Source organism: Taudactylus pleione, unplaced genomic scaffold (genome assembly GCF_031769625.1).
Source record: "Taudactylus pleione unplaced genomic scaffold, aTauple2 ptg000039l, whole genome shotgun sequence".
Taxonomy (NCBI): Eukaryota; Metazoa; Chordata; class Amphibia; order Anura; family Myobatrachidae; genus Taudactylus; species Taudactylus pleione.
The window spans coordinates 6,599,067-6,626,260 of NW_028284441.1; the positions used below are offsets into that span (position 1 = coordinate 6,599,067).

The 27,194-nt window shown below is 41.7% G+C and overlaps 1 protein-coding gene across 2 annotated transcripts in view; it reads right to left on the minus strand.

Annotated features, from left to right (window-relative positions):
- PLS3 (plastin 3) overlaps positions 1-27,194 on the minus strand; it is a 103,947-nt gene that overhangs the window by 68,559 nt on the left and 8,194 nt on the right. Inside the window, exon 1 of one of the 2 annotated variants that reach the window (XM_088453000.1) lies at positions 20,683-20,704. The exons of the other annotated variant lie outside the window; for it this stretch is intronic. Within the exon in view, the coding sequence (XP_088309126.1) occupies positions 20,683-20,684 (2 nt within the window). The 5' untranslated portion in view covers positions 20,685-20,704. Of the gene's footprint in view, positions 1-20,682; positions 20,705-27,194 lie in introns of those variants that run through there. 2 annotated transcript variants of the gene reach the window in all.

Below are 27,194 nucleotides of genomic sequence, written 5' to 3' on the forward strand. Positions count from 1 at the left end.
CTTGGTTCCATGAACAGGACAATGAGTTCCGTGTGCTCCATTGGCCTCCACAGCCACCAGACCTAGAGCCAACAGAGCAGTTTTGAAATGTGATATAACACGAACTGTGTGATGCCATCATCGACTAGAACCTCAAAGAAATATTTCCAGCACCTTGTTGAACCAATGTCACAAAGACATCAGGTTCTTCCAAGGGAAAAGGGAGGTTCAATCAAGTACAAGAACCCAGCACTAAAAAATCATCACCAACAAGAAGATTTTGTCTAGTGCAACTTAGAAGGTGGAAAGCAAATATCAGAATGCCTGCAGATTTGTAATTGAGTATATTGGAAAGGGTTGGGTAAGGGATGCCAGCGCTCAGGATCCCAACACCGACATCCCAACAGGGTCAGGATAAAGACACCCGACAGTCAGTGTCCTAACCCTCCACCTCTCCCTACCCCTAGTGCCTAAACATAACCTCCCCCCTGCACCATAATCCTAAACATCCCCCCAGTGTCTAACCCTAAAACTAACAATCAGGATGCTGGGATTCTGACAGGTGTCAGCATTCCAGCGCTGGCATCCCGCCTGACAGGATTATAACTACATCCCATAGGGAATAAGGGCCATAAAAATTTTAGACCGCCTATATGAAAATCATATCAGATGCAACAAAACCATAACTAAAACTATCCTTACAAGTGTGAAAGCATGCCGGTCATTAACACATAGTAAGCAGAATTTACATGGTAACAGACTACTTTTTTCCACCCTTAATATAATCAAAATACAAGCAATGCACATACAGACAATCAGAATAAAATCACACTTGCTTACAAGCCATCAGCAAAAGGTAATTTCACATGGCTATGAAATCAAATCATTCAATGTGAAAAGTAAGTAATACAACCAGTGGAATATTTGGCATTATGTACTCCTGCGAACCAAATGGAATCTTCATGTTCATTAATATAATCACAGGTTAACGCTTATATAGAACACGTGCTAGTGCCAAGTAAAAAAGAAAACCCTACAACATATACTTAAATAAAAGACTGATAAGTAGCATGATTTTGCTCTATATTTCATACAAGTCACAACATATATTCACTTACAAACAGGGTTGCATAAAATTGGATTTTTAAAATAAATAAATAAATCAAAAACGGATTGGATTTAAATAGGATTTTTTATATAAAAAAAAAGGTTTTAAATAAGCATTTCTAAATTTAAAACGTTTACTTAAAAAAAAAAAAAAAAAAAAAAAAAAAATGAATAAATAAAACTATTTAAATCCAAAAAATCTGATTTAAATCAAATAAATCATTTTTTTTTTTTTTTTTTTAAATCCAATTTTATGCAACCCTGCTTACAAATAAAATACTTTGTTCATTCATTCTCACACTATAGAATTTTGGACAAAACTGCACTTAAACACTTTCAGACATATAAGAATATACATAACCCTACAAAACATCAGTTTTGTTATTATTAATGTACATAACAGACTACCACTGTTATACCTCTACTGTTTGAGCTTGGTTGGGTATGGGATGCCGGCGGTCAGGATGCTGCCAGTCAGAATACCGACAGCTGCATCACGATAGTCAGAATCCTGACACTAGAAGGTAAGCTCCCTAACACCCTTACCCTACGCCCTAGTGCCTAACCCAAACTATCCCCCTGGTGCCTAACCCAAACTATCCCCCCGGTGCCTAACCCAAACTATCCCCCTGGTGCCTAACCCAAACTATCCCCCTAGTGCCTAACCCCTAAACCGAAAAGTCCCCTAACCCCAGATACTTATCTTTGGGATGCTGGTGGTCGGGATACTGGAGCCGGGAACCAGACACTATCGGGATTCCGGCGCCGGTATTTAGACAGTCGGCATTCCGCATGCCGTTTGAGCTGACACCCATACTGTTAAGGTGCATACACACTAGACGATATGCTCCCTGAGCGATATCGTCTAGTGTGTCCCCGGCAGGCTGTGCTCAATGTCGTTCATGACATTGAGCACAGCCGCTGAACGATATCATTAGCGATATCGTTCAGCGCCGGGCTCTCTCACCCATTCCCTGACATGCAGCAACCTGACGAGGTCGTCAGGTTGGCCTGCATGTCAGCCCGATGAACGAGGATGACGAACGACCCGCGGGAACGCGCGTCGTCGTCATCGTTCATCTTTTTTGTGTTAAAAATGGACGATAAAGTGGACGACTGAACGATAACGATATCGTTATCGTTCAGTCGTCCACTTTAATCGCCCAGTGTGTACGCACCATAAGGGAGTGCTTTATATTTTGTTATCACTGTTTGATGATGGTTTATTTAATCTATTATTACCTCATACAAATTTATGTATACAAATACATGACTTTTACATTCTGTTGTACAGTGGTGCTTGAAAGTTTGTGAACCCTTCAGCATTTTCTATGTTTCTGCTGAAATTTGGCCTATAACCACCTCAGATTGTCACACAAGTCCTAAAAGTAGTTAGAGAACCAAATCAAACAAATCGGAAGATATTTAGATGTGCACATTTTTTTTATTGAGGAAAATGATCCAATATCACATATCTGTGAATGGCAAAAGTATGTGAACCTTTAGGCTTAGCAGATCATTTGAGGGTGAAATTAGAGTCAGGTATTTTCAACCTATGGGATGACAATCAGGTGAGTGGGCTGCCTGTCTTTTTAAAAGAACAGAGATCTATCAAAGTCTGATGTTCACAACACGTTTGTGGAAGTGTATCATGCCACGAACAGAGGAGATTTCGATTGCGCCGTCACACCCTGATCCTGCCCACCTCCACTCAGCACCGTCGCCCATAGACCTGACCACCCCCCTTCCCCCAATGCCGACCCCCATCCCCTGTAAAGTAACCAAGCCCCGCCCCCCGCAATGCCGACCTGGAGGAGGCAGCGAAAAGGTCAGCAACTATGTAACAAGTACTGTACATCTACTCACATTACTTGTCATTTTCAATTGGAGTATTGTAGGAAAGAATATTCCCAGCAGATTTTTAAAGGCCTTTAAACTATGCATATGGCGGTGTGAGTTTGATACGGGATCCCGACAGTCAGGATATCGACGGTCAGAATACAGACGCAGATTTTGTGAGAATTATAGCCCTTACCCTAGTCTCCCTCTGACCCTAATACTTGCTTAGGCAAACTGTCAGGATTCTGAAATTGGGGAAGCCGCCTACATCCCAGAGGGGTTGGTAATAACAATCAAGTACAAATAGTACTAGTAAATTCTATAATCAAACTACTCTAACAGTGTCAACCTGCTTATCTGAGCTATTGCTAGGTGGTGGTATATACACTTCTTCATCCTATAATAAATTTTTTAGACTCCACTTGAATAAAAGGAGGACCCACCCCCCGAAGAAGCATATTAAACAAACCAGTTACATTTAATAACCCCAGTTTAAACCATTGCAATCATAAACCTTGGTGCAGATATATTCTGTTAGACATTTATTTCCATCCACTATTCCCTTGGGCTCATCCTGCAGAAGTTACAGAAAGCCATGTGATTAGTTTGCTAATCAAAGAAAAAAAACCTGGGTAGTGCTGCTCTGCTGCTTCACGGTGGGCAGGGGCAGTGATGGGTACAGCAGGAGGGCACTATAGATGCGGGCACCCAACAGCCTACACTTTTGTCCACCGTTTGAATCTCCTGCTGTGTAACATTGTAGCACTACTCAGCTGGAAGATTATTTTAAAGGTAAATGCAAAGAGTGTGTTTATGTTTTTTTTTATTTTGTATTCTGCAACAAAATCATATCAATAATACAAATAGGCTCCAGTCTTTACACCAAAAGCAAAACTTAATTCTTCAAAGCATTTACATCAGACTGCATTACCTTAGTGACAGAGAATGGAGGAAGACAGATCGAATTAAGGAGATGAGAAAATAGCAATCAGGCAAAAGTGAGTGAATCCACTTCTATGCAGTGAGAGCTCTCAGTGCTGTGTAGTCATAACTACTTCTGGAGCCTGTAAAATCCTTTCCTTAACTGCATTATGCATGGAGAGGAAGAACACATTATTTATAGATTAGGACACAAAAGGCGTTCCCCATCACTAGTATTAACCAGACTGAATGCTCATTGTACAATGCTTTATGTGCAACTGATTAACACAACCCATTCTCTGCAGAGGCTCCATCAGAAGATTACAGCACGTGATCACTTGTCAATGTCCCATTGCAGAGCTGGGGAGATACAATTGGTTTCTGGCTTTTTATAGGTGCTTAATTGAGAGAAAATACTCAAAATATTTTCTTTTAGCCATGTAGTATACTTGTTTTATGCTCCGAGCACCTTCAAAACACTGAGTGCAACTACAGAATGTAAAATATGCAACATAAAAGAGCAACCCTGGAGAACGGCACATACCATGTATTGTGGTACCTGGGTGGATTTCCATGCACTTTGCATTACAGCTAGGGAGTGGTGCTTTGAGTGCGTGGACTGTGTAGGTCTTTCATAAAGAGACATCACAAAGAGCACGGCAGACCGATGGCTGACTCCCCTGACAAAGGCATGTGCAGAACAAATAGTAGTTTGAAAAACCATGATAACAATGACCCTCAACTGTGCATGAAAAACCCTTGGCCGACTCCCCTGCTGCCCTCCAACTCACATGATGGTAGGGAAAACCAGTTTATTCTAGAAAGGCAGCAGATGATTCCCTTCCAACTTACACTGTGCAGAGGTCATCAGGTCCTGGTACCCCTATAATAATACGCACTAGTCTAGACAAGTTTTTGCTCTGCAGGTTTTCAAGAAATAATTCAGTGATGACATTTAAAACTCTCTCAAACCTCCAGGTTTCACAAAGCAAAATGGTTGCAAACCCACAGTGTTAGATACTGTACCCCAACTACTACTGCAAAACAGAATTACTAGGGGGTGGGACGGACGACACCCTTAATGCACCATAAAAAGGGGAATTATTTTAAAGGCAATTCGCTTACAGGCTGAGTAAATTATATTATATGATATATATATATATATATCATAACTATGTTTGCTGTTCAACAAACACTCTGTATAAACACCTATACAGCTTTTGGAGGCAATTGTTGAGGTTTAACAACTTTATGGGCAGACTTTTTTTCTCCCTTCAGCACCAGACCAGCCGTGCGGCAATATGCAATTAGTAACTGACCATATGCAGGCTGCCATGCCACCTGCAAATTAGGAGTATTGCCATCAGATGCCAACCTAAACCCTGCCAGAGACTACTGGTTGCATAACATGATATACTGTTGCTGAGCATTTTGAGTTCCGCAAGTGGTTCATCTGCATGCAGGCTCTGTTAATAAAACATAAAAGTCATGCAAAGCATCAGTGTGAGTAGGACTAGAAACAAGAAAATGTCCACACAATTACCCAATTACTCAAGTTAAAGCAATGAAATTGTGTCGACGATCCCTGTGTTCACCAGACTCCACTTTGTGGTACCCAAGTGTATTTAAGGTCTCCAAATAACAAACAAAAAACACAACACGTTCTTGTTTGTACTTAGCAAACCTATACTAAAATATTATACCACAGAATGTTGTTCATGAAGTGAGACTCCATTTTGTGGATTAAGTGTACCCATCATCTACACACAGAAAGGGCAGCCAATTTGTGGGCTGAATGACTAATTAAACCACACCCACAACATGCCTCAATGATGTCAGCAGATCCCAAAGCAAGGGATAGGCCAATTATTGGTTCATCCACAAAATGTAAGCATCCAATGGGCAGGCAAACAAAGCACTAAGTGTAGATCATGTATTAAAAGGTTTATAGCCACAGAAAGTGCAGAAAGACATAAGCACTGCAACAGGTCCAAGTCTGACTCCCCTTAGAAGCTTTTATCGACTGATTTTGTTTTGTTTTTTTGTCTGTTCTTGAATTCAACAACTGGTGTTACACAATATTTGTGGGCTGTACGTGGGTGTGGAGGAGAATGACACATTCAATGGATAAGTGGAGTCACCTAAGCAAACCTGTCTGACTGACAAGACCAACCACACCTTACCTGTAACCAAATTAGCAGCTGAAAACTGCTTTAAAAAGACAACATACAGTAGGAGACATTTACTTCCATGTTTGGTGCTTGAATACAAGATAACTTAATAACCAACACCAATCCAACTTATAAAAGACTGTTTATCTTCAAAAGCAGTTCTGCTTCATTAGTCATGCCCTAAGGATCAATTCAATGGAAGTAGCTTCAGATGCTTCCATTAGGTGCATACGTATAAAGGCCCCCATACATCAGAGATTGATTGCAGCAATCGTGCAATTTGAAAAAGGGAAAGATTTTTATACACAATCGATTGTGGCAATTCTGCAATTGATTGCAATCGATTAAAAAAGGGAAAGATTTTTATATCCAAATCGATTGCAAATTGCACGATTGCTGCAATCAATCTCTGATGTATGGGGGCCTTTACACCATCCTTGTTCCTAGAGGAAACCAATTATGTTAAGGGTCCAGCAATAACTCAAGTGACAACACTGGATTGCTCACAATGGCCATATATTACACGCAGCAGTCTAAGGAGAGAGCAAACCTCCAGTTTAAATACTATCAACACTAATTGGTATAATAAATTAATAAAGATACTGACAAATAAGAAACTAAACCAATACCTGCCTATGTGGTTAGACTGCAGGGTGTTATTTTGGGAGTTTACATTGAAACACACACACACATTCTTGCACCCATAGTAAATAAACCCCACACACCAAGGAACCGTACTTTTGCCAGCTGTGTCGGCAACGTGCAAAGAGTAATTGGCACCTTCAACCAAAAGGGCTACCACAGCTTATTGCACTGCCATGCAATACCCTCTGCTCTACCCCTAGTTGGCCAAGGGTTCATCCTACATCCAAAACATGTCTACATGTCAGAACTACAGGAGCGTACACACTAGACGATATGCTCCCTGAGCGGTATCGTCTAGCGTGTCCCCGGCAGGGTGTGCTCAATGTTGTTCATGACATTGAGCACACCAACTGAACAATATCATTAACGATATCGTTCAGCGCCGGGCTCTCTCCCCCATTCACCAACATGCAGCAACCTGACAATATCGAAAGGTTGGCCTGCATGTTTACCCGATGAACGATAATGACGAACGACCCGTGGGAACGCGCATCGTCGTTATCGTTATGGACGATAAAGTGGACAACTGAAAGATAACGATATCGTTATCATTCAGTCGTCCACTTTAATCGCCCAGTGTGTACACACCTTGCCTTGTAAAAAAAAAAAAAAAAAAAACTGTTGACTTCAAGTCACAAAATGGTCAACAGTCTCCAGCCTTAAACCCCATCATGCTGGATTGGTATGAACTGGACAAAAGGGTGAAATCAGAGCAACCTTTAAGTTAACACATGTGGGAACTCCAGCAACAGTATTGGAACTTGCTGAACAATAGTTGATTAAAATTTTAGAAAGAAAGAATGCCAGGAGTGTGTTCAGTGGCTATATCTGTAAAAAGTGGTTACCAATGGGGGATTTTTTCTTGCCATGATGAAGGTCCCACTGTGGACCAAAACATTGACTGACTTTCTTATGGATATTTATGCATGATTAAACAAGATTTCTTTTAAACTGCGTTTCAAGTCTGGTGAGGCGATTCAAGCCTGCTCTGATATTGTTTGGATTTTCTCCTTCGGATGGATGAGACGCTCCACTAGTTGCTACAGGAGCACCCCTGCTGGTGGAATAAAGTGATCGGGTGCATGGTTCGTAGGTATTATACACACAGATTGTTAATCAAAGAATGTTTGAAACTTATCTAGATCGATTCCGTTTTTTACCAAACAGGGTGGCTCATATACACTGAAGCAGAAAATCTCTGATCTGATTGTTTTTGTATGTGTTTTTTTTTTAGTAACCACAAAATCTAAACAGATTCCCTTCATGCAGAGCTTTAAGTCTTCTATTCTAAGACATCTTTTTTAGGGAGTGGCCCTTCCTATGCCACAGCAGACATTAGCCTCTACGGAAATACCTTGTTTGGCAGACTGTATTTGTGCCTAGAATAGATATGGTACCATTTATAACATCACCCATGAAATTTTATTTTCTATACTAAAGAAACCGTAAAAAAATAATAAAAAAAAAGGCAATTTAACAACTTAAACCCAAAGGAAAATAATCAAGGGCAATAGAAATTCTCATCTTCTTGTAAACAGTCTATATATATGTACAAAAAGTGCCACAAAGTATGTAGTGTACTAAACGTCAGTAAGTTACTAGTACAGGAGAGTGATTCGTAAGTTTGTCAGGCTATAGGCAATGGAGGAGGATGGAGGCCTTGGTCACTCTTTCCTTCAGTCATTCTCACATTTACATACAGTTGTGTCCACATATTTGTGCTCAGACCCTTGTTTTTTTTGGATGGGAAAGCACATCCATCTCCACTGCTATCACTAATGGTTGCCATTCAAGTATAGGGTAAAGCATTAAAGTTGGAGATTAAAAACCATTATAAAAAAAAAAAAAAACAACCCACACACAAAATACCCAAATAGCCAGAAGAGCAAAAAAAAAAAAAACTAGACAGTACATTACACCACTACTGGGCATACACTCTACAATTATCTGTCAGATATCTGACAAATTGTCTGGTGGGAAGGAAAATCTGGTCCATTTTCTAGTGTTTGGGAGCAAATTTCTATTGTCATTTGCTCCCATACATTACCAGGTTTTCATTCCAACCAGCCAGGTTGGACAGATATCTGACAGATAATTGTATAGTGTATGCACAGCATAACAGAAGTGGCCACCGATCTTGGGAAGTCTTTAGGACTAAGGTGGTGTTTAACCTTATCAAATAAACAAAGAAAGAAATTAAACAGCAAAACCTACTATGAATTTTAGAGCAGCAGCACCACCAGTGAACAATCAGAACTGGAGTATAAAGGTTTTCACAGATGGAGGTTAAATAGCTCCTTCCTGTGAGGTCAGATGAGGCACTGGCAATAAAGTAGACATAATCTGACTCTCTATAGTTAATATAACAGACATTGGTTCTTAACTACTTTGTGACAAGTGGTTTCAGAAAAGTAGTAAGTGATAGAGATTGTAAAAGTTATTGTAAAAATATAAGAGAGACACTGGGAATTTTAACTTAATATCAGCAGCACAAGCGGCAAAAAGATCCAACAGGGGGCAGGTTTAACATATGCTTCACTGTGACCCGCTTTGTAAATTGGTCCCTTATTAGAGTTTACGAGATCCCAAGTTGAAGCCAACCAATCATAGAGGGCATGATGGTGAAAAAAACAAAACAAAAAACACGACAGAATATGTGGGCTCTACCTCTCCTGACTGCACGTCCCTGGCATGCTGGGGAAATGTGACTGTTCTGTGACATCCCTTTATTACCACCAATAACGTACTATAAAGTAATGGAAGAAATGCCACCATTATTTGCTTTAGAACTTCCACATCCACATTACGTTTTACGAAGAATTCTTCAAGAGTTTGGTTACAACTCCCACAAATGTGTGTCACCATAATGTAATTTAATCATTAATCCAACAGCACCCTCCATTTTACGATAATCCATCAAACTACAATCTCGTGAATCATTGCTCTGTGACATAACACATTAATGCAAAGCATAGTCCGCTACATAACAGGTGAGCAAATCTGCCTGTTGGAGACACAGATCGTAGCAGTTGTGTAAATAGTTAGTCAGCCAAGTTCGTTAATGAATGCAAAATCACATCTAAACCTTGATGTCAGCACTGTAATCATTTTCTCCACTACAGTTTTGAAAATAGTAAATACATCTAGTAACCGCCAAAAAAAGCCATAAATTTAAATAAAGCGTTGCTACCGAAGCGTAAGGCAGCTCCCAGCTCTCCCTTAAATCAACGCCACATTGTTATACTCCATTGGCAGGTGATCAGGACACACCTTCCAACAGTTCCTTAAAACTGGGAGGTGTAAAGCTGGGTACACGCCATACGAAATATTGTCCAATATATCGATCTGATGTGGATCAGTCCAATATATATCGTACACATCGGAAAGTGTGTACCCTTAATCAGTCGTTGACTGAATCGTCCCATCTGCTGTGCTACACGTCCAATGGGATAATTCAATGAATGACGATGTTGTTACATACAGCTATACTACGCACCATCTTCGTACGATGCACAATGTATAGTTGCATCGAATCGCTGTGGTCACATAGTCGTAAAGTGTGTACCCAGCTTAACATCAAGCATTTACATTTTTATTTGGGGAGACCCTAGGTTGTGTAATTGGTATACTATCACTAATGGAATCAGAGCAAAACGTTATGCCTGCGAGTTACGCCAAGTGCAGAGATTTCTGCAATTTAGCTGAAAGATTTGAAGCAGCAATTTTTTGAAGGTAAAGCCAGGTATATCAGCAGAGGAAAGCGTCCCAGAGTACAATGCAGGCCATCATAGTGAAAGTTAGAATATAGCATTACTGCATGTTTGTCCAGCAAGGACAGAGCATCTGCGTTATAAGAACACTTATTCGGGAGGCCTATGGTACTCGTAAGTTATTTTAGAGTCTTTCATGGCACAAATGGGGGGGGGGGGTATAGCCCAAGCACACCACTAATCTGCACTCTACGATGTCCATTCAGTAAACCTCGAGTCAACTTAAGTGCTGCTATTTGCCACACTAACTTGCAGATTTTTGTTTGTAGGCCCATAAAACTGTATACTAAAGTCCTGTGGGTCTGGGGCTGCTGGAGTTTCCATGTCACTGCAACAGCAATTCGCTCTGCTCACTCCTAATTCAATTGGCCCCTATGTGACAGGAGAACAAACTTTGATTGAGAACCACCATGAAATCTTGCCTATATGTGCGCACTTTTCCCTGCGTGACCAGCACAAGCTAGATCAGATTTTGTACTTGACCTGTGTATAATTACATCAGAACAAGCAGCTAATACATAACCATGTTTAAGACAAGGTCTGGTTAACAATGTGTTGTCACTGATTATATTCTCTGTGTAGCTCTGCGTAATATAATCGGCGCTATACACGATAATTTTAACCAAGCTTAATAATAATTATTTTCAGTAGTGTCTGATCATGTATGAAAACTTTACATTGCTATGTTAGCACAGCAACAACATTTGACATTAACTTACAGTAATACTGTACAAAACATTTCTGTATAGTCACAGTCCACCTGCTCTTAACATGCGATCAGCGGACACAGGGCCTGATTCAGACGCGCTTGCAAGAAGGTCGATGGTGGGCCAGTGCGCACAAAACGCGCATGCGCAAGCCCCACAGCGAGTGAGAAATTACTCGCTCTGGGGCTCGCAACAAAACAGGGCGGCTGTCGATGTTGATCGACAGCTCGCCCTGTTTTGTAGGCGGGGAGGGGGGGTGGCTGACCAAACGGAGGCGTTCCCGAAGGAATGCCTGCCATTAGTGGGCGGTCCTACTGACATCACGAGTGATGTCAGTAGTGGACTTCCTGCTCTATTAGAGCAGGAAGTCCACTTGGGCTTGCGAGACCTGAGACTCTACCACAGGGTCTCCTCGCAACTCCGATGGTCACGATAATCGCAACCATCTCCGGTCTGCTCGCACTAGCTGTGGGTGGGCACGCCCAGTATACAATCGGGAAGCAGGCTGCCGGAATCCCTGAAGCCGGCTTCCCTACTGCTTTATCCAGCCGTGGGATAAATGACCGGCGTCTGTATCTAGACGCCGCTCATTTCCCCGACACTAGGAGACAGGCGCCCGCTCGCTGCGCCCGCTCGAGCAGATGCCGGGCACCGCGAGCGGACAGCCGCGGGGGGGGGGTGAGGGTTAGGTTTAGGGCACCCGGGGGGAGACTTAGGGTTAGGCACCCACTCGGGTGGGTTAGGCTAGGGGGAGGGAGGGTTAGGCACCCCCCCGGGAGACTTAGGTTTAGGCAGCGGGGAGGGGGGAGGGGTTAGGGTTAGGCACCCCTAAGGAGGGTTAGGGGGGTTAGGTTAGATTAGACAATACTTACCTTACCACGATCGGGATTTCCAGCGCTGTCGGGCTTCCGTTGCCGGGCTCTGCTGTTTTGTTGGGCTGCCGCTGCCGGGATTCGAACTCCCGGCAATGCGGCAGCCCGGATATCATACGATTCCGCACCCACAGCTTTTCGAGCGGACAGGAAAAAAATAAAAAATCAGGCCCACAGTACTGCTTTGTTACAAGTCTGTGGAACGGTCGGTCGACACGTCAAGAAACACTTGCAGACACGCCTAATATGTCAAGGGCATACCTAATGTGTCAAGGGTTTGAAAATGAACTATCAAAAGCCAAACACCAATATCTAGTTAACTGGAGATCAACAATAATAAAAGAACAAAATAATATGACACAACAAAATTGATGACGTTTTAAAAGTTAAATTGTTGGATGAGGAGCTCTCTGGCGCTGCGTCAATCCATAGGCAGAAAGGGTAAGCTGCTGATCTGGCATGCTCTAGGACCTGCCAGAATTCAGCCAGCTGACATGTACTACTGTGCATGCAAGGTGTAACATGAGTCTTTACCCTTGGCATTACAGCTATGAAGAGCCTTAACTGTTACCGCAAGTACACTAGACCACCACCGCTTTGCAAGGAGCATTAGTGCTACCATCTGCCGTCGTCCATTCCATCCAGACGTCCAGCACACTACAATACTCAGGAGTCCCCCAAGAGCTTCAGGCTGCTTCTACACGGTTACAACTGTACTTGTTATATCCCTGCTGTTCTATCTGCTGTTCTACTTGGTTGAGTAAACCTGAGAACTGGTTAAGCCAGAGATTCTCAAACTGAGATCAAGGCACCCTTAGGCCAAACCAATTACCCGACAAGTCCATTTTTAAGTAGCGGAGTCAAAATAGCATAAGCAGCATTTAAAAAAAAAAGAAAAAAACTATTATTCTTACCCATTACCCCCCCTTACTTTTATTTTTAGTTGTGATAGTCAGCACAGTTCTGCAGATTCGCTCCTCAGATCAGATACTTCCTATCTAAACTTCCAAAACGGACTACGTTGCAGGACCTCATTCACCAACAGGCAGCCTCAGAGTGACAGCTGTCCCCACGCTCATCGTAAACCCCCCTCCCCCAGTGCGCCGCTCTACTTCGCGCTGCCAACCTCTCACCCACGCGGAAAAAAAAAAAATGTACACACAAAATATTTATTAATTGCACACACATTGGCCGGCCTCTTTAGGCCACCCCGGTGACAGCGTTGCAGCACCCCAGTGAGCCGTGCACAGTTCGGGAACCACTGGGTTAAGCTAAATCACGCGTGGACTAACACCACCAGCAAACAACTGCGCAACACCTCACACATACTCTAGCCAAGTGCATCACCATCCTGGTTTACCAAACTGTCGGGGACAACCAATCATCCACCAATGCCTGTTGCACACTCTGCTACGCACTTAATTGTGAAGCTACTCTGCTAACAGGTTGTGGGTCCAGAGATCTTAATTCAACAGGCGATGGATCCCCATATGCATCTGCTGACATACTCTGCTAATACAATTTACTCTGAGACGGTCAGTAATTAGTCGGCTTCTTTCTAATATTTAGAGCAGTAATTAGAGACCATGGGGTGTATTTACTAAGCAGTGTTAGGAGACAGAGTGAAAAGTGATAAGGTGCCAGCCAATCAGCTCCCAACTGTCATTTTGCAAACACAGCCTGAGAGATGGCAGATGGGAGCTGATTGGCTGACACCTTATCACTTTTCACTCTGTCTCCTAACACTGCTTAGTAAATAGACCCCTATAGTCAGTGTGCTCCACAATACAGTATACACACATTTAACACAAAGCACAAGTCTTCAACTTCCAGGCCCAGACATAAGCATCTGTATTTCTGGCTAGTAAAACTTACAGTAGGCACCCAGGGAAGAACCAATGGGAAACATCTTACCCAACTTATTAACTTCAAAACATTAAAAAGACACAGGAATGCATTTCACCTTTTTAACATCTTAAGACTATAAAAGGCAGGTCCACCTACCCTTCATAAAATAGAGTAAAGTAAGCAACAAGTCAGCCACAGTGAGGTAACCAAAACTGCCAGCTATCAGACCACGGGACTTCATGTGACCCTTTTCCCCTCATCTCCTGGCTGCTTCAGTTGACTCACAGACAAAAACAACATTGGTTTATAATTACAGGAGCTGAGTGTTGTGGATTTCTTTTATTTGAATGATTATTAAATAGTCTGAATTACATTGGAATTTTCAGATTACTGGCAGAGATGTCTTTTGTGAATCAACATTGCTGTCAAAAGGGCAACTAAAAGCAACTAAAACAAAGGATCAGTTTTGCCTATTGGCTCATTAGACACTATTGAGCAGAATGTCATATGGTACGAGATCATATGTACCTTGAAAGATTTTACAGCAAGCTTTAAAACAGCAATATAAAAGAACAAAGCACACAGACAAAATAAACCTTTATCCTGTGCTAAAATTGAAACTTGTCTTTGTGTGTGAAAGTTTATTATATTCAGCAAAGGAGATGCTCCGCTTGTTAGGATAGGGATGTAGTCAGGAAGCAAACGGTCAAAATGCCGACTGCCGGCTTCCAGACAGTGAAAGCCCGGCATGGTACTAATGCCTATCATTAGCCCCACGCCGAAATCCTGGTGCCCGGCATACCTGACGTAGGTAAGCCAGGCATCGGGAGCTCATAGCCGTAGGGGGTGGGGGAGCCGGGGGAAGAGATAGGTTTAGGGTCTCCCAGGGGAACTTAGGGTTAGGCACCCCCCCTGGGAGTGTTAGGCTAGGAGAAGGGGGGGGGGGGTTAGGATCAGGCTCCACCAGGGGGAGGTTAGGGTTAGGCACCCCCCCACGGGAGGGTTGGGCACCCAAGATCGGAGGTTAGGCACCCCTAAAGGAGGGTTAGGTTACTTACCTTAGTAGGGATCTTCATCTTCACCCGCTGGGCTTAGGTCCGGCAGTAATACATGCAGATTCCGTTAGGATAACCGCATGGTGCGGTGTTTGGGGCGTTCCTGCTGTGCCTGTTGCTAATGTAACATAAGGGACGAAATGCGTTGGGTAGTTCCTGTTTTACCTCAACTCCTGATGTAGATAAGCATATTTCCTATTGTACGAGTCAATTATTAAATTTGTATGTTTTTTTTTTTATGCTACACAGTTGGAGCTGCTCTCTTTTTTTCTGTTTTTATATATGAGCCCTAGCAACAGCTATAGAATATTGTAATTATATACTTATGCTGACCAAATTCCCAGGATTAACTTCCCAGTGTATCGGGGATACCACATGGAAGACATTACCACCCACCGTGGACAGCTCAGTGGCCGACTAATGATCATGACCAGATTTGTCTGTGGTAACAGACAAGCGACACTGGCTCAAATCACATCCACTTTCAATGCAAGAGGTACCTGACGTACATAAGGCAGGTCAGTGCAGGGCTCTTTAGCTTCCATGGGATTTGGGAGCAGAAGACCCACCAGAGTGCCCCTGTTAACAATACAACATCGGACACATTGCCTCATCTGGGCTCGTGATGTTGCTAATTGGACCCTGGAGGAATGGCAACATGTGGCACGGTCCGATGAATCACGATTCCAGGTGTTCGAGTGTGGTGAGGACCCCATGGACCCCAGCTGTTAACAAGGCACCATGGAGGCTGGTTCCATAATGGTGTGTTCACATGTCATATATTGGGTTTGCCTGAACAAGTCATTGACCGATGCATTGCTTGATGACCATTTGCAGCCCTGTATGGACTTCATGTATCCCCACAATAATGGAATATTCCAGCAAGATAATTCACAACATCATCAGCCCCAAGTTGTACAGAATTGGTTTGAGGAGCTTTGCGACGAATGGCGTGTCCACCACATTCGCCTGCCATGAACTCAATAGAGCGTTTACAGAACATGGTGAAAAGGTCCAGTCGTACCCAAAATGTGGCATCGACAAATATCAGGGAACTGTGGGCATCTATACCAACAGCATGAGTCACCATCTCTCCAGAGGTCTTCCATCCACTTGTGGAATCGATACCACGTTGAGTTGCTGCACTTCACCGAGCTAGATATATATTTTTAGAGGTCTGAGATAGATAATCTCTCCATACATATCCATTTTAAATCTAGCGGCACAAAATCAAATCTCCACTTTTACAAGCTCGTAGCCTATTACATTCCTGCCTACAGTCAACAGCTTCACTGTAGCAATTCACACAGTAGTAGTGTGGACCTTGTCCATTACAAACCCCAGAGGTAGCAACAAGCAAGGTTTCTAAGATTGCAAAGATCATTCTAAGAAAACATTTGAAATGACCATTGGCAAATGGTTAAAGCAGAAATATTTTTTTTAATTCATTCATGTGACTAAATAGGGGGAAGTAGTTTTCCTATAGGTTACTCCTTTCTGCAAAAAGGTCATCTACATCACAGAGAATGGATAAGATATACACACAAGTGACTCATATCTTAAGAAGACAGATTTATGCTGCATGAGCAGCCAAGTACTGAAAAATCATAAGTTTCCACCCAACATGGTTCTACTCTAGTAAACTAAATATACAGAAGATAACATTTTGGGAAGAATGTCACACACACTATTTCCTATGGAAATTCTGTAAGAAAAAACAAAAACAAAGAAAAACCTGCAACAAATTCTACAGCTCTAATATCGCGACTTTAGTGTATGCAAATAAACTAAAAAGGGTTTTCTAAAGTTCTAAAATACATTTAAAATTGCTCATATTAATTTAAAAGTATAAATAAAATTCACCACCTGGACAGGGGGCCACCTTTATACTTCTTAATGGAGTAAGGATAATGATTGCTCTAAAACAGGGGCAGCCAAACCACAGCTCATAGGACAAATGCAGTCTGCCCATGCTGGAAGAAGGCCCCATCCAGGATTCCTCTGGAGCTTTGGAAATTAGTCTTGACTCCAGGAGGTAGCTTAGCAGTAATATTACACTACAGCACAGGTTCTCAAACTCTGTCCTCAGGAACCCAAACAATACATGTTTTCCAGGTCTCCTCACAGAATTGCAAGTGAAATAAAAAGCTCCACCTGTGGATCTTTTAAAATGTGTCAGTAAGTAATTACTACACCTGTACTCCTGCAAAACGTGAACTGTGTGAGGTCCTGAGGAGCAAGTTTGTGAACCACTGCACTACAGTTCCACGTTACCAGACAGAGTGTGGAATATACAGAGGTGTGCAAGAACTCTAGGCTGGCACCCTGGCAGGGAAGGGAGAGATCTCTAGGCTGGGACCTAAGGGGGCAGATGACCCTGGACAGGCACATACTCAAGTGGGGGCTGAGATGACATTTAAAGACATGAGGGGCTGTGAGGACTGAGGCATATAGAGAGGCATGAATGAGGAGGTCTAAGGCTGGCATATAAAGCGGCAAAACTGAAGGTGTTGTGTGACAGCAGGGGATATTATGGTGTGGCATATTAAATGGGGCATTACTGTGTGGTATAGTATCAATTGGGGACACTGCTGTGTGGCATATTATTCATCTCATCACAGAAAGCAAACTGAAATCTAAAATCATTCAAAATGTTTAAAGATATTTTTATTAGTTTTATTTCTTAGAAAAAGATTTACTCAGCAAAGAACCCTTGCCTAGTTGCTGGGAGGCAGACTGCAAAAAAATATTTTGTGGTCCTCCATCCAAAGTCATTATCTTCATACAGCACTCCAAGTAAAAAAGTTTGGATGCCCCTGCTCTAAAAGAATCTTCAACTTTGTACCGAGGTAAGGTGCCATAGTTTCTGCTTATGCATTTGCTATTTAACCATATGGTAGCCATCAGATTTACGAGACACATATACTGGTTCTTTAAAGTCAGTCTAACATAAAAAATATTTTCCCAGTGGTTTGTAAGAGACTAAGGGCCTGATTCAGACCCACTCGCGAGCGGCTGTCCGCTCGCAAGTGGGTCGATGTTATGCACTGAGCATGCGCACGACTGAGGGAGCTCCGTCGTGCGCATGCGCCAGACGCGACGAGCGAAGGAAAGTCCTTCGCTCGTTGTGTCCGATCAAAGGGGGCGTGCTGTCAATGTTGATTGACAGCACGCCCCCTTTGGTGGGCGTGCCGGGGGCGTGCCTCCCTGACGGGGGCGTTCCCATGGGAACGCCTCCCGTCAGAAGCCGGCCCACTGACATCACTAGTGATGTCAGTGGGAGTGATTTTGGCTCTGATAGAGCCAAAATCACTCCGGAGCTTGCGGTTGAAAACCTCAACCGCAGGCTCCGGCTCGCAATTTCGATGGTCGCGATGGTCTCGACCATCGCGGCCATCAAAAAGCACGCTCGTATAGCCTGTGGGTGGTGACCCACAGCTATACGAGCGTCCAGGAGGACGCTCCATGAAAATGGAGCCCGGCCCTCATTCAGAGCGTGCGCTCTGCTCAGAGCGTACAGCTCTGAATGAGGGCCTAAATTAGGGATTAATACACAGCACAAGTGTTCTGTAGTTTAAACACAACAGATTCTACCACCTGTATAAACTGGTGTCTAAACATACAGAATATTTGTAACTCAGTAAAGTAACTGAATAGTTTTAAGTTATTCTGTGTAAGTGTGGGAAAACTATGGAGTTTGGAAATGCAATTGCTGTCATTTCAGCCCCTAGACCAGATTGTCCATGCTTCTAATAATGGTGTTATAGGTATTCCATGACACTTGGCCAAGCCCACTAGACCATGTATTCAAAAGAATGATTTTAAGAATAGGAGGTCGACAGTGGGAGATGTACTGTATAGTGGGACAGTTATATTCGATCACCACCTTTCAGTGAATGTCAGCGGGATCCGAAGCATCTTTAAGTGAGCAAAATCAAAGAAAAATTTATATTTCTACATTTATTAACATGTAAAATTCAGTCAGAAAGGATGCAAATATATAGGATGTAAGTACATTCAGAATGGCACTGACCACCAAGAACTCGTATAAATATATCATGAGACATTTCTCAAGGGTGTCTTACATCAGGCGCAGCTAAATGGAAAATCTATTCTTAGAATTGTCAATGTATCCTCCAGCATATAAGTATGAGCCAAATAGAAGCAAAATCAATGGAAAGGCAACTAAAAGATCATACTAGGTTCACTATAGTTACATTCAAGTTATGAAGTTACAATATAAAAAAAAAAAAAAAAAAAAAACACATTTATAAATGGTTTCCAGAAAGTCCATTTGAGCTACTATTGGAAGCACATTTTTTTGGTATGGATATCTTGTTCATAAATAACAAATTAATGCAGAGACTCATTAATGTCCATAATGTACCTTCCATACATCTGCTTCACACCAGATAAAGGGGTATATTTATTAAAAGGCACAAGGAGCCCTTTTCCCTGCGCATTTCTTAATACATCTGGGTCAAACCTTCATTTCTTACTGCCGCAATAAGAAATCATAATTATCGGGTAGAAAACTCGATATGCCCCAAAAGGAGATATTTTGTACTACATTTAAAACTTTGCACCAACTAAAGTTTTTTTTTTTTTTTTTATAGTGCCATTTTATATAGTCTCCTATAAAATTATTTTGGAATATGTGATCAAAAGCATGGATAAAAGGAGTGTCTGCAAATCAAAGGAACACATTTTTGTTTTGTTTTTATGTTATATACTCCCAGTTAGAGAATAAATTGGACGATAAATGAAAAAAAAAAAAAAAAGAAAAATTTTTTTCTTCGTCATTCCAGTAATTTGGAAGAAAGTCCATGACATCTGTACACCTTACACTACAGTCTGGCCACACATCTAAAGGTGCATACACACGTAACGATTTTGTTACCAACGATTTTCTGAACGATTTTCTGTCAGATTATCTGTAATGAACGATTTTTTGAACTACAAACGATTTTTGTAACTTCCCTTAATGAAAATCGTTCAGTTGGTCAGTCAGAATGAACTACAAACGGGAACGCACATGAACGATAATCGTTCATCGTTATAGCTCAGAAACTGAAAGATTTTTTCCATGAGTGAACGATAATGACGTCGTTATAGTTAAATCGTTAAAAAAATCGTTACATGTGCATGCACCTTAAAGATTATCTGTCCAACCGGCCAACTAGTTGATTGGTTGGAATGAAAATCTGATAAGGTATGAAAGCAAATGACAATCAGCAAAGCTCCCAAATGCCTGAAAATGGACAAAAACTGTTTGAACAAATTGTTTAGATCAAACATGTAACAAACTTGTCTGAACGATCATTTTCATCTGTTTTCTGGCATTTAGGAGCAAGTTGCTGATCATCATTTACTCCCATATGTTACCAGATTTTCATTCCAACCAATCAACTAGTTGGCTGGTTGGACAGATAATGTGGCCAGTTTTACCCGATGATAGCCCAGTCGGAGGCAGGTCAGAGGCAAACGCAAGGGGGTTTCTGAGTGCCTGAAAACCCCCTTCCCCAGTCCACACCATAACCACAATAGAAATAGTAATATAAGAGTGCTGCATGTTCTTCTCACCATCACAAATATAATTAGCACCACCTGTGGATCTTTAAATATGTGTCAGCCAATAATAAATACACCTGTGCCCCAACTAGGAGATCTAGAAAACATGCACTGTTAGGGGTGCAGTGCTATAGATCAAAAGGGCTAATTATTAATACTGTATAACAACACACTATCCAGTGTAATAATTTATGTACATATATGTCCGGGGCAGTGCTAGGTTCTTCTGCTGCTCCTCCAGACTTGCTCCAATGCTCTGGAAAGGTTCCCACATCTGAAATAAAAACATTCAGCTCAGGCATTTAATAGCTTACTGTGGTCACTGGTCCAGTATATACTGGAATTATGACAGTATTAAATCTGTTTAAGTGCCAATTATGCTCTCTTCATGGACTGGCTACTCTCACTCTAAAATCAAGCATTTGGAAACCCCCCATCTAGAAATCCTGTGTTTGCCACTGCAGGTCCCTACTTTATGAAAGAAGAGTGAAAAAGTGTCAAAGGCCATTGAGGATCTGAGAGAAGAGTTAAAGAAAGAACTGAAAGCGCCTTCACATAGGGGACAGCAAGACGGATGGATGATGCACTTTTACCAATACAATCTATAGCACTGGTACTGCACGAGTACACAGGAGGTCTTGTCATGTTTTCAAATTTGAAACGAAAAGAAAAAAAAAAAAAACACACAGCCTGGAAGTCCATAATGTGGGGACTTTACAGAAAATAATAGTCAGTCTAATGTGTTTGCCAAGTTTTTCTTCTAGTGTTCCCTAATTTCTAAGGGCAGTCCCAAGTTATGTCCCTGGTAATGCCAGCTTTCCCATCTCCTGAACACAACTGCTAAAAACAAATTATGACAATGATTTTTATTCCCCTTCTGCCAGCATGGACATGGATGAGGGGCGGTGGCTTAGAGATTAGATAACCGTTTCCTCAGGGAACAAGATTGAGTACTGAAATGCAAAGTTCTTCCAGTTTAGAGGATATGCAAAAGGTCTACTGCAGAGACTGATATGGCTACATAGAGTAGACAAAAGGTATAGTATAATAGCAGCCTAGGAGGTGTGTGTGTGTGTGTGTGTGTGTGTGTGTGTGTGTGTGTGTGTGTGTGTGTGTGTGTGTGTGTGTGTGTGTGTGTGTGTGTGTGTGTGTGTGTGTGTGTGTGTGTGTGTGTGTGTGTGTAACCCTTTCAATATGACACCAGCCCTATTTAAAATTTATAGAAGGTATAATATAGCAGCTGGAGAGCAGAGATCCATGATAAGCCCTAACTAAGGCAACTGTTGTGTGGTATCTGTAACATCAAACAGCTGCAATAGACAAGTTTTAAAACTATACCGTGTTTCTCCAAGAACATTTTATCAGTCTATGGGACATATTCAATTAGCCGCGATAAGCTGTTCTCTGCAAAAGAGTTTCGCCGATGATGTTATTTCGCCACCGGAAACTTATCCCCGTATTCAATTGTGGAGACTTTTCGCCGATGCGGAAACTCAATGCATTGGTATGGACGAAAAATATTTGCCTATGAATCCAGACAGAAAAAATGTGCAGAATTGTGGGTTTGGGGGTGCAAAGGTGTGGAACCACCCTGCACCCTTGGGACAGGTCCCCAAAAGTTACCTACGTCAAAAAAAAAAAAAAAGTGAACACCCCAAAATATGACATTGAAACAGAGAGCAGAAAAAAAAAAAAAAAAAAAAAAAAAAACAAAGTTGGGGTCAAACTAGCGAAATAAACTTTTGGGGGGTCTGCAAGTATGGGGGAGGTGTTTTTTTTATTATTATTACAGGTGCGTTTTTAAAACTTAACTTTTGCGATTTTTAACCATGCTTGCACCCATTTTCATATACCCCAAATTTGCTGGGACTAGTTATTTTCTAAAAAAAAAAAAAAAAAAACTGCTAAATGCTATTCTTCACCACTTGTGCAAAGATGCTAAATTAGCAGCTATTAAGAGCATTCAAGTACCCCAAATACCTTCAGCAGGGTTATTTGGAGGCATCTACATTGATCCCCAATGTTAGGTCATCTTTTGGGGGGTCTCTGTCTGATTTTCCCAAATCTGACAGCACTTTTCGCCTGTTTGCATTTTTGAATATGCCCCTTATGCTCTAATATCCCCACTAATTGTTTGTCAGGTGGTATTCACCGCATACAGTAACTTGTATCAATGAGGCTGAAAGGCAGTAGCCCTATCTGAAGAGTGGTTAGTCAGACAGGAATGACAAAAATGCAGCAACATTAGAAATCAAACACCAAACTGAAATTTGATCATGTAGATGTAGCAGCACATATTTCGGGAAAAGACAGCTCGCAGGCACTCGCAAAAGCCAAACAATTTGGGTCATTTCAAACTAGCCAAAAGCATTTAGCGAAAACTCACATTATTTAGAAAACTGCTGTGTTCCTTTATAGAAAAGTCTTGTAGAAAAGCAGAATTACTGTGAAATGAAGTTGAATGTGCAACCCAAATAATATTTAGCATTTATGCAATAGAAATAAGGTGATATTACCACTGTGATTACTACACTGTGCGCTCACCTGCCAGCCAGGAGACTCTGAAAGACCAAGGCCGGCTACACACTTGTACAACCGGTAAACGTGCCAATAGAGGGGGTGATTTCCGGTACACACTTTAATGAACAATGGAACAATCACTGTTAAATCCTTAGTTAATATGTACAGCCTCGCATGTGATATCTTGTGATTGGCCGTTCTGCACGGCCAATCACACGACATCGCATGTGGCCCGCGGGATTGCGCAGTCAGGCATACACCCTGCACCATCTGCCCGATTTACCCACCCCAAGGGATCATGCCGGTGCTATAAATTCTCTTAGGCCTCATACACACAGATGTTGACAAATTACATTAAAACGAAGTCAAAATCTTGCACCCTGCTTTTAGGAGAGCATTTTCATTTAAAAGGTCTCCAAACCAGTAGCACGGTGCTCTATGTATCTAATAAAAGTGTTCTCAGATCTATTTGTAGTGAGGGTCAATACTTAGAAAGGATGTGTACGCACAGGCCACTAGTTAACATTACTTTTTGGGTTGTCTGCATCAAAGCTTGTTTAATAGGCTTTGAGCATTAAACAATTTTGAGCACATTAAACACTGTACAGTAACGCCTGTGTGTACAAGGCCTTTTGAATAAACAGGAGTATTATGCTCCAAATAAACCCTGCTGATGTGATGCTGGATGTATAGAGCGGCAGGTGGTACAGGCAACAGTCTACCTGTTGTCTGATGCAAAATGGCGCCATTGGCTTGGGTTGATAGCAGGAACAGCTTGGCAGCCATTAACCACTACAAAAAATAAAGAAAAATATTCCCTGGGGGGAATTGCAGTCTATGTAATCATATTATATTTAGGACGTAGTTAGTACCCAGTCTGTTTTCTTTTTACTGTGTTTGTTCCAGATTCTACAAACTCAAAGAACAAAACTTGCAGTGGAGCAGAGAAATTCATCCACCTTATAGTCCTATACACAAAGTACCAGACAGTCTTATTTCTGCCTTCCTTCAGCAGCAAACAGGAAACCCAACTCCCGTTACACACATTCCACTGGGATTATGTAACGCCCCGTACATTACCAGACAAGGATTATTGTTTGCTACTCAAACGATGAAGGCAATGCAGAGTGTGGACACTTTTCACTGACAAAAATAAGTGGCCCCTTTTAATAAATGTGTTAACATTTCAATGGAGCAGTAACAATATATGATGCATTTATCGCAACAAAATATCCTGTCTGATATAATAGAAGATGCTCTGTTAGTCTCAGTGGTCCGAATGGTACATAAATAGTATGCATGTAGGCATCTATTTCTAGACTAAACAAATAAAAGGGCGTTTTACACACAATTTCTTGATATTTATGGTGCATACAGACGGTCAGATAAAAAGGACGATATAAACGATATCGATTGGTCGTTTATATAGTCTTTTTTTTTTTCATTTTAACACCTCCAAGGAACAAATTATGGTCGATGTGTGGGCACGGATGGTCAATATCGACCATCGCCCGTGCATTCAGGCAAACCTGGTCGATATCGTCCAGGTTAGCCTGTTTACTATAGGGACCCGCGATCGTTACGTCGTTTGGGGGTTGGTGAATGTTGCTGGATGTTCGATATCGAACATCCGGGACCTGCAGGCCGATCAGACAACGATATCTGATAGTTGTCTGATCGTCCCGTGTGTACGGGCCATTAGAGTTTTCTTCCTGGGTGCCTTCTGTGCTGCTCCCTTAGGTACCATTATGCACAACTCAGGGTGCACAGCAAAGCAGTTGTAGCAGATTATTTGTTCTGGTTAAATAAGTACATGACTGAAAAGCACAGACTCAAACCAGAAATACAGAGTAATGTAAACACAATAAGTTTAAGAAGTTACGTAGAAGCCAAAATATAGAAGTTGACTGAAGGTGGAAATTAGCTTTAATCTCTCCTGGATAAAAATATCCAATATTAGCATTGCACTGGATAATACATCATCACTCCTGTCACCGGAGGTCAAGCTTAGCAGGGTTCTAGCATCATGCTTGCACATAATGGGCGTCTATTTAGCGTCTTCTAATATGGCCAAGAAGGATTACAAGTTTAGCTTACACAATGACCCATCTCTTTATACAGAAGGACACTTTCAGGGGGTCTCATTCCCTTTCTGATTTTCACCAAATATTAAATTATTTCTCTTTTGAGAAGTTTACAATTTGCTGTGTAAGAAAACACAACACGGTCATTAGTAGTTCCCTATATGGTCATACATACACTTCAGGGAGTAGATTTATTAAAGTGCAGATTTTTAGAAGTGGAGATGTTGCCCATAGCAACCAGATTCTAGCTATTATTTTCTATAAGGTGATAGATAAATGTTAAGTAGAATCTGAATGGTTGCTATGGGCAGCATCAATGGACAATATACCCCCAGATCTGTGGAAATAACATAGGAACAGTATTAGGATTAAACCGTCCATGATACTGCATAGAAGGTTCTACACATTGGGACCCACAGTTTGAAAACTGCTGAGTAAACTGACAAACACCTTGTGATGGGGGAAGGAGGGAGGGGTGCCGCATGATCTTGCTCTGGAGAACCGCTGAGTTTACATACAGTCAGGTGCATAAATATTGGGACATTGACATAATTTTCATATTTTGGCCTCTATTCACCACCACAATGGCTTTGAAATGAAACAAACAAGATGTGCTTTAACTGCAGACTTTCAGATTTAATTTGAGGGTAATTACATCCAAATCAGGTGAACGGTGTAGGAATTACGACGGTTTCTATATGTGCCTCCCACTTTTTAAGGGGCCAAAAGTAATGGGACAAACTAAAAACAATCCTAAATCTAACTTTCACTTTTTAATACTTTGTTGCAAATCCTTTGCAGGCAATTACAGCCTGAAGTCTGGAATGCATAGACATCACCAGACGCTGGGTTTCATCCCTGGTGATGCTCTGCCAGGCCTCTACTGCAAATGTCTTCAGTTCCTGCTTGTTCTTGGGGCATTTTCCCTTCAGTTTTGTCTTCATCAAGTGAAATGCATGCTCAATCGGATTCAGGTCAGGGGATTGACTTGGCCATTGCATAACATTCCACTTTTTAGCCTTAAAAAAACTCTTTGGTTGCTTTTGCAGTATGCTTCGGGTCATTGTCCATCTGCACTGTGAAGCACAGTCCAATGAGTTCTGAAGCATTTGACTGAATATGAGCATATAATATTGCCTGAAACACTTCAGAATTCAGTCTGCCTCTTTTGTCAGCAGTCACATCATCAATAAATACAATGGAACTAGTTCCATTGGCAGCCATACATGCCCACGCCATTACACTACCACCACGCTTCACTGATGAGGTGGTATGTTTTGGATCATGAGCAGTTCCTTTCCTTCTCCATACTCTTCTCTTCCCATCACTCTGGTACAAGTTGATCTTTGTCTCATCTGTCCATAGGATGTTGTTCCAGAACTGTAATGGCTTTTTTAGATTTTGTTTGGCAAACTCTAATCTGGTCTTCCTGTTTTTGTGGCTCACCAATGGTTTACATCTTGTGGTGAACCCTCTATATTCACTCTTGTGAAGTCTTCTCTTGATTGTTGACTTTGAAACATATACACCTACCTCCTGGAGAGTGTTCTTGATTTGGCCAACTGTTGTGAAGGGGTTTTTCGTCACCAGGGAAATAATTCTTCTGTCATCCACCACAGTTGTTTTCTGTGGTCTTCTGGGTCTTTTGGTGTTGCTGATCTCTCCGGTGCGTTCTTTCTTTTTAAGAATGTTCCAAACAGTTGATTTGGCTACACCTAATGTTTTTTGCTCTCTCTCTGATGGGTTTGTTTTGATTTTTCAGCCTAATGATGGCTTGCTTCACTGATAGTGACAGCTCTTTGGATCTCATATTGAGAGTCGACAGCAACTGATTCCAAATGCAAATGTCACACCTAGAATCAACTCCAGACCTTTTACCTGCTTAATTGATAATGAAATAATGAGGGAATAGCCCACACCTGTCCATGAAATAGCTTTTGAGCTGATAGTCCCATTACTTTTGGCCCCTTAAAATGTGGGAGGCACATACAGAAACAGTTGTAATTCCTACACCGTTCACCTGATTTGGATGTAATTACCCTCAAATTAAATCTGAAAGTCTGCAGTTAAAGCACATCTTGTTTGTTTCATTTCAAAGCCATTGT